General features: G+C 38.4%; 1 protein-coding gene across 5 annotated transcripts in view; it reads right to left on the reverse strand.

Annotated features, from left to right (window-relative positions):
* The window catches only part of TMEM131L (transmembrane 131 like), a 159190-nt gene that overhangs the window by 78034 nt on the left and 72102 nt on the right, over positions 1–9054 (reverse strand). For 4 of the 5 annotated variants that reach the window (XM_024757491.1, XM_024757490.1, XM_024757489.1 and 1 more), the window contains exons 4-7: positions 8009–8077; positions 3642–3765; positions 2190–2306; positions 1234–1344 (exon numbers count right to left, since the gene is read on the reverse strand). In XM_024757491.1, coding sequence (XP_024613259.1) covers positions 1234–1344; positions 2190–2306; positions 3642–3765; positions 8009–8077 — 421 coding nt within the window. The remainder of the gene's footprint in view (positions 1–1233; positions 1345–2189; positions 2307–3641; positions 3766–8008; positions 8078–9054) is intronic. The other variant, XM_024757492.1, reaches the window with a different exon arrangement.

Raw genomic sequence — 9054 nt, forward strand, 5'->3', positions numbered from 1 at the left:
CCCAAGATAAAACTGAAAGTGCTCACAGGAAAAGCCCTCGCTGTCAGCACATGCAAATTAAACTTTCTCTAGGCCTTCCAAGCCCTTACAAAATGCAGGTCAGATCACAGCAGTCTCCAGCCTAAAACCTTTCAATACAATCCCACTGGTTTTAGAACTTAAACCAAATCCAAATTTGCAAATAAAAAGAAATCTTCCTTAAAATCCTGAGGAAGGGCTATTCCATTTTATAAAAAAATGGAAATAGTATGTTAAATCCCTAAGAATGACCTATTGGGTGGCAAAGCACCCAGACATTACATTACAGGTAAATTAATTTTGCTTCTCTCTCCACTGGAATGAGAGCTCCATGGAGACAGAGGTGCCAGACTCATGCCTGGCCCAGAGCAGAGGCACAGTGAAACTGATGGTGAAGGAAAGCCTGGTTACCATGACCTAGAAGAAGTCAGAGCAGTGGGCTTTAGTTATTCATTAAAAAGAAAGGGTAGGTAAGGTGGTAAGCTTCACAATACGTTGGGTCAAGTGCTTTTGGAATTTCAACAGTTATCCACAGTTGCAGGGAAATATAAATAATCGAAGGGAAAAAACGGCCAACCCTATAAGCGATTAATGAAATACACATTAAAAGAATTTTAAGGTTCCATTATATACCTACTAAGACATTGAAAACATTTCTCTCCCCTGAGCCACACCCAGGCAGGACTCATGGCAGGAGGGCGGGGAGAGGGAAAGACGCTTGCAGGAATGTCATTACCAGTGACCAGGGAGGGTCTGGCTCCCTGAAAAGCACCCTGGCGAGATTAACAAGCCCTATAAACCGGTTGGTAGTCTTTAACTACAGAATCCTCTTTACAAAATACACCCCAAGGAAACACGTAGTCCAAAAGAGAAATAAAGAAACCTGTAAAATATGTACATGGCCTATTTTCATCATAAAAATAATGAAAAACTGGACACACTGCAAATGACCAACAACAGGACTAAGCAAACTATGGAATATCAACACCGTCAACTATACAGCCGTTAAAAAGGAGTATACGGATTTCACTGACACTTTACATACATACATTATTTCCATATGTACCAGGATTTTTTCCAAAAGCGGAACATGTTAAAATCCCACTTCTGACTAGGTAAAAAGGTCTGTCTGTACTCTGTGTAAGACACATAAATGTAGAGGCTACAAAGTTTGGTATTTATCAGCATTCAAAATAAATGTCCTACTAAAATCACCTGTGTCTGTGAAAGCTGAACGCTCTGGACCTGTGGAAGCAGAAAGTAAGCATTTGGTAGCTGTTTTACAGACCCTTCTGCAGAGATTCTGCGAGTGCCAATGCCAGACACCTGCAGGGGAAAAAAAAAAATTCTATTACTTTTGAAACACATTTGACGTAGTGCTGAAATACCTTTCCAAAGGAAATCTGTGTTCATCAACTTGGCCGTCAAGACTATTAATCCAATTATTATATTTATCTTCGTCCCCCAAAAACAAAAATGCAACAAAAGTTGCTGTACTTAAGCTGAATGTTCCTCAGTGCAGCAAATCCCTTCAGAAATAGACAACTTTTCTGATATGGGACCACAAGTTACATGAAATCCTGTAAGAATTAGCCACCAAAGTGATAGATCTTGGCACTTAAATGAAATATGTCACAGATACCGCTTAAGATAAAGATTCCTGACTATTTCTGTGACCAACAACAAAAAGACTCCTCTCCCTCCCTCCCCAGTGCTTTGCCAGAATAGGGAGCTCCCTGGGGACGGGCCCCCAAGCATGCAGTCCGTGTCCCCAGAGCAGAAACAGTCCTGAGCCCGGGAGAGGAGGAAGCAAAACCCCCAGGGGCCGCCCTCACAAGCTTTCTGTCCCTGGACTGCGGGAGGTGAGCGTCGTGAGTTTTGAAACCCCATTATATTTTATACTAGAAAACCGTCGGGTAGATTTCTCTGTTTTGTTCTGATACCCTTTCGAGATCCAAGGTGCATTCCAGCCGTGCACTTTGCACGAAAGATGGCCACCTGGCCCGTGTGGCAGAGGAAGGAGGAGGGCTGGTTAGCTGGACATCAACTAAGCAGCCTTAGACTTGAATGACATAAACTAGGTGGCAACATTTCCAAAAGGCTTTTCTTTAACACCCAAACTCCTTCATTACGTCAACAGCCAAATATGACCAACAGAAAAAGCTACTTACATGATAAGAAAGAACTCCATGTGAGGAGGTATTAATAAATAAAGAACTTTCAATGCTTCCTTCTTCAGTAGGTAAGAAAATAATTCTGAAGGACGTTTTCCCCATTGCTGGAATTACCTGAAAGAAAGCTACCTCATTAGCCACTTGGAATGGCCCCTCTTTGACAAATTGTCTTTCACAGACTTTCTTCTTGACAATTCCTGTTAACAGATATCTGCGTATTCTTGCACCCTTGATTTATGCATATCATGAATCCCCGAGAATGTCCAAACAGATCAATATCCAACAATCTAAGAGAAAATATCAAAGAACACACCGTGGACTTAGGGCAAGACAGCTTTCACCCCGAGTGGAGCCATGTGCCTCATACCTTTCCTTTATTCTCCTCTTCCTCCCCCATGTGTTCAAGGGCCTGTGTCTAACACACTTCCACCTCCACTTAAGTAAAGAGAACCACCGGTGTACCGACATGTTGCTACTGAGTAAAAGTCAGGGACAGCGTTTATCTGGATGGACTGTCATGATCAAAATACTGGGCTCCCCCTTACTCCACTTCCTGAGTCCCAGTATTAAAAAAATATGGGGATAGTAAGGAAAATAAACTCTAGCAGTAATCTGGATCTTCATTAAAAGTTAAAGACCTTTTAAAAGTTTAAAAACTAAAGTTAACTTGAATTACTAAAATTAAGACTATTAGGGACTTCCCTGATGGTCCGGTGGTAAAGAATCCGCCTTCCAATGCAGGGGACGCAGGTTCAATCCCTGGTCGGGGAACTAAGATCCCACATGCCGCGGGGCAACTAATCCCACGCACCACAACTACTGAGCCCACACATCGCAACCAGAGGGAAGCCCGCGCTCCGCAACAAAGAGCCCGCGCACCGCGACGAAGAGTCCACTTGCCACGATGAAGACCCGACACAGGCAAAAAAATAAATAAATTTTTGAAAAAATTAAATTAAATTAAAACTATTAGAAGATCAGGGTTTTGAGTTCTGTGTTATGGTACATATTAGCTTCACAAGGAACCACTCACCCCCCTTAGGCCTGTATTTAGAAAAGAGTCCTAACCATCCCAGCACGCTCGCCAGGTGAAGAGATCACCACTGTAAACTTGTACTAGTTACTAAATGCTTCAGCACTGGTAGTCACTACGAGACAAGTAATATTAAGGTTCTTTAAGTATGAAAAAGTCGTATTGAATACACACGCATTACTACCTAGTTTAAATTCGTTAAACTTTTTTTTTCCACATAGATAATCAAGAGTCACCAAAATTATGAATCTGAACAACTGAAAAAATAAATGCTAAAGCAAACACATAGAAGGAAAGCGTCTGGGTAGCAGAAAAAGGGGAGACAGGCAACAGAAAGTGAAAAAACTACAGGCAAAGAGAGCAAGAAAAGCTGGCAGCCCGCCACAGCACAGCTTCCAAGACGCGTCCACACTCACCCTGCAGTGAACGGGAGGCACATGGAAATGTCCCGCAGCTGTAAACACGGAATTCACCACGACCTCGCTGTCCCTGCTAGGGTTATACGCATAGAGAATCTTCGCTGCAGGGTGTCCCAGGAACCTAGGAGGGGAACAAGGAAAACACACAAGGGATTGTATGGTTATAAACAAAATCATCCATCCATCCATATATACACTCTAAACCCAGAAAGCTGTTGAACTTCATTACAAAGTTAAAAGCAACAATCCTATTGTTAATAAAGCATTCTATCCACAAGAGTCAAAAACATTTTTTAATCCTTTCTTTTACAAGACACTCACGCCAACCCACAGTAGCACCCCAGCTGATTTTTGTATTAGAAGAATTCAACCCATCGAGGCCATTGAATGCTTCCCAAAAAACACCTAGGGGGAACTAGGTATCTGTCTGACATGGGTCTCTAATGCAAAAGGAAATATGTTTAGATAAGAAACTGTACTCACAGAAAAAGCCAATCTTCTTAGGGTTCATTTTCTGAGTAATACACTTAAAGATACTTTTGGGGGGAATGGATTTCAACTGGCAAAGAGACTGCGTTAAGTCTTATAAAAGAAAACTTAATTGTTAAACACCATTCTTCCGAGAAAAATGAAAGCTCTGCAGCACTTTCTAGCTTTGGCTGTTATCCATTTAAAACATGAGTCTTTCAGAAAACTCTAATGAAAGCTTTGGCTCCTTCATCCACAAACATGCACATAAAAGTGTTACACATACTTTCAAAACTTTCCATGACCCTCAGTTAAGAATCTCTGCTCTTCAGCAAATACCCTAACTAATGGAAACCTTGATGTTGAATCTTTTCCACAGGGCTCTCCATCTACAAGGTGGGCTCTGACAAAGGAACTTCAAGAGGAAAGGGGCCAGTTTCTAGCCCAGCTGCCTGGAGCTACCTGCAATGTTCCCTCGAATCGTTTACTCTGATTGCTAATACCCAATACCAAATTCACTCCAGTTAAACCGTGTTGTGATAAATAGAGAGCCAGCAAAAATTTCACTTAAGTCATCTTTCCAGTTTTAACACCCTCAGTGGCAGAGGCCCAAATAAACGGTTCTCTTTAGTATGGCCTAGAAGTGAAACTATATTCTAAATACAGGAAAAAAAATCATCTACATCATGTTTGTGTTTTTCTGATTTTGTTCCAATTTCTCTTATATTAAAAACTAGGGGTTCAGGGTTTCCCAGGTGGCGCAGTGGTTGAGAGTCCGCCTGCCGATGAGGAGGACGCGGGTTCGTGCCCCGGTCCGGGAGGGTCCCGCGTGCCGCGGAGTGGCTGGACCCGTGGGCCGTGGCCACTGGGCCTGCCTGCGCGTCCGGAGCCTGTGCTCCGCAACGGGAGAGGCCGCAGCCGTGAGAGGCCCGCTGTACCGCAAAAAACAACAACAAAAAAAAAAACAAAAAAAAAACTAGGGGTTCACAGTTGAATATTAAAAAAAAACATGTGCTTTAGGAAAAATTAAGTGCATGCTGTTTCTCTTATATACAATAGGATTTCCAAAATACTGTATTAGTGCCATCAAATCCTTGGAATTTTTCTTTCAGCTTTTCCTTCTACTTTTAATCACAAGTCTTAGTTGGAGACTTAGTATGTCCAATATGTATTTTAAAAGTCCTTAACAGCCAGTTACAAATAAAATACAATAAGTGTGATTAAAACGTTGATCTTTTTTAGAGTGTTCTTAAATAAAACAACTAAAAATTTTTTATACTATCATAGCACCTCAGAAAGCCCTGTGTCAGGAGTACTAGGCTCACATCTGCCTTTTCCCTCAATTAAATTAAATAAATAAGAACGTCCATGATTTTCTGTTTTACGTGAATAATCTGAATCAATCAGCAGTTATTAATACTTATCCTCAAAGCTTTTGTTTCCTTCACATAATTGGAATGCAAGATTTTTAGTTTCAAAGGATACAAATGTCTCCCCAAGAAACACCTTAAAAAATAAGACCACAAAACTGCAATGTAACAGAGCCCAGTGGCTGTGTCCAGCAGAAACCTCATCAGACCTAACAGAGAATGCTGGCTGAAACCTAGTCACCACAGTACTATTTTTATCCTATTTTTTTTTAATTCTATTTTTAAAAGTGTTATGAGGATAAGAATTTCCTTCACTAGTGACAACTGGAAGATACTCTATTAATTTAATACTACAAAAGAATGATTAAAATTTCTTATGAATGATTAGCACGTTTAATCTCAGGACCAGCAGAATATTAACCCTTAACATAAACCCTAAGAAGTAGGCAGGGGGCAACTGAATAACATGATCCTGATTCTGCATCCTAGAGGGAAACCAGAACTCTGAGAAGGAATGAGGTTTGCTCAAGGTCAACGCCAAAATAAACAACAGCAAAACCTGACCTAGGGCAGTGAAGAAATGAGAACTCTCTGGTTAAAATGTGTATCTAATGCCTATGGATTAGACCATTTGTTAGATGCAAGGTAAAACTTGACTAATTTTTTTAAAGTGTTCTGATTTAGGCTATATTTTGTTATTATTGAGGTTTTTTTTAACTGCAGCAAAAATAATTTATTCCCATAACCATATCCTGGATCTCAATTATGAGAAAAATAGCATGGTACACGCTGGCTTAGAAATCAAAAGATTTACTCTGTCACTTCCAGTAAAATGACCTTGGGAAAACTGCATTACTTCTCAGCAACAAATATATGAGCATTTGCAGTACATGCTCCAATACAGAGATATTTGGAAATGATTCTCTCTTAGACAACACCTACCTCCAATATCCTTCCAGGATTGCAGTTAAGACTCAACTCACAAGAGACAAGATTGTACTTTAAGAACTATAAACTACTATATAAACAAAACTGAATTATCCAAAGGTGATTCAAGTCTAAAACTCAGTAACCTTTTCAAATCAAGAACTTTAAACATTTCTTTTCAACACGCTTCCAGCTATTAGAACCAGAAATTGATGTGCAGAGCTAATTAACATACACAGATAATACATACATACATCCAATCATGTGCACTGAAGGATATTTTTATATTACTGAAGAGTAAATATACTACGGACAGCCAGTCTCCCATGAACTGGAATTGTTATCCTAATCTAAGTGTATTTACTACTATCCATCTTGTTATATCTACCAATCTGTAACATACACTTTTTTTTTTTGTAACATACACTTTAAAGTAGGTTCTGCACTGAAATTTCTTTTTACAATACTTTTGACAAAAGCAAAGTGAACTCAGAATTTGAAATCAGTGAGGTTTGATTATAAAACCTCATTCTTTACCTAAGAATAAAAATACAAAAATTCAAAAACAAAAAAGTAGGCGCCTAGACTCTTGTAAAATCAGCAAGCTCCCTTCGCACTTTTATCACTTCTTCCTTTTACAGACTCTCCTTAAAAAGCTCAACAATTTTAAAGTGCTTTTAGATTTAAAATTCATTATTCTTCATGGCAGCTCTGATATTTTGATGATCAGAAGGAAACCAGATGAATAAAGGAGAGCACACCAGGAGACCACCACTAACTCACCCCAGATGCTCTCCTAGCACCATGGCTTTTTCACTCACAAAACTTTTCTTGTAACTGAAAAAAGTTCTTCATAAAACTGAAGTGATATTCCAGGCTGCTAAAACAAGCAGAGTTTTTAATCCTGAAACACTCTTTAACTTCCACCTCGAAATTCTACTAACGTGAAATTACATCTACTCAGTGCAGCAAAATTCTGCATCCAAGGAGTCTTAACACTTCATTACAACCAACATGAGTCCTGAAGTTCCCTCCTGAGCACAGCTTCACCATTCTCTTCCTCAATTTCTCTGAGTTCCCAGATCAGTCCTTCAACCGACACTCAGATCACATCCCCTTCATCTCATGGTTCTCAACAAGATGTACTACAAGGAATTACAGCTTCCACACTGTCTTCCCCACTTAACTTGTTTCCAAAGCCTCAATCATAGTAACTAATGTATGTACAATTTTGAATCCCAAAGCATAAGGAGCAGTAAAAACTGAGTGAATAAGTGAATCTAATTTTAAAAATTCAGAAACCATCAATATGTAGAGCTTTTCGTTATAAAATAACCTGCTTTGTTTCAGAAAAACAAGGACTTACTATCGACTTAAATTATACGGTACATTCATTAAAAACTAAAGAAAGGGCTAAAACAACTCTTACACTCTCCTTTTCACAAAAATGTTCCTTTTAACAAGTTCTAGGATCAATCTCTCTTGATATTATCTATATATTTAAAATATATTTAACATCATACATCTACATAAGCGATATCCTGAAAGCAAAGAGTGTAAATAATAAATTACTAAAAATTATAAAGAGAAGATACTTACTGAACTCCAAAATCTAGAACTGATGGCTGAAAATGTAAAGCTTTTCCACTAAATAGCTTGTCTGAGAAGCTAAAAAAGACAAGACGAGACAGATTAATTTTTGTTGTACTTTTAAAATTTGAATGCTGAGTTAAGAGGATATACTTGGGCCGATAGCTCTCATAAGATATAATTTTACTTCCTTATAAAGGAGTCGGAACTAGATTTAAATGTTAAAGCTGAATTATTTGAAGCCTAATATAATTCTACAGCTGCAAAAATTTAAGATACTCTTAGATTATGGTTAGTATAACTTCATACCAAATATATAGATTCTATAAGCATTCAGATAAAAAATGGAGATAGATTTAATTTTTAATAGGCTTCATTTCTGGGCGAATTCAGGAAACATATCTATTTTCACAAACCCCAAATCAAGAAAAGACACACAAGGGCGGGAGCTGAGGGTAAGGGGTTGCAGAGGGAGGGAGCTTCGGCCTCCACGTTCGTTAGACAAGTTGTAACAGGGAAAGGATCAGGAGCATAGCCAGGATTGCTCCCAAAAGCTGAAACCATCACCAGGTCTGTATTTTAAATATTAACAATCAAATAAAATCTCATACGGCAGGTCATATTTTCAGCAGTTGTTAATCATTACTATGATTTCATTTTCCTTCAGAACCAAAAGCCAGAAATTAAAATACTAAAGAACATATAAAGACATTAAAAAATAAGCTATAACAATATATATACATACTTAAAGACTTAAAATACAAAATATATGTAAATATATATATAAATATAAAATATATACACGTGTGTGTATCAAGAAAGTATTAACTGTCATACGACATTTCTTTTAAGAAATTCTTTTAAAAAAAAAAAAAAAACAGTAGGTCCTTGTTGGTTATCTATTTTAAATATAGTAGTGTATACTTGTCAACCCCAAACTCCCAATCTATCCCTCCTCCCCCATCCCTCTCCCCTGGTAACCATAAATTCATTCTCTAAGTCTGTGAGTCTGTTTTGGTTTTGTAAATCAGTTCATTTGTATCTTTTTTTTTTTT

Source organism: Neophocaena asiaeorientalis, unplaced genomic scaffold, assembly GCF_003031525.2.
Source record: "Neophocaena asiaeorientalis asiaeorientalis breed wild unplaced genomic scaffold, Neophocaena_asiaeorientalis_V1.1 scaffold238, whole genome shotgun sequence".
Classification (NCBI taxonomy): Eukaryota; Metazoa; Chordata; class Mammalia; order Artiodactyla; family Phocoenidae; genus Neophocaena; species Neophocaena asiaeorientalis.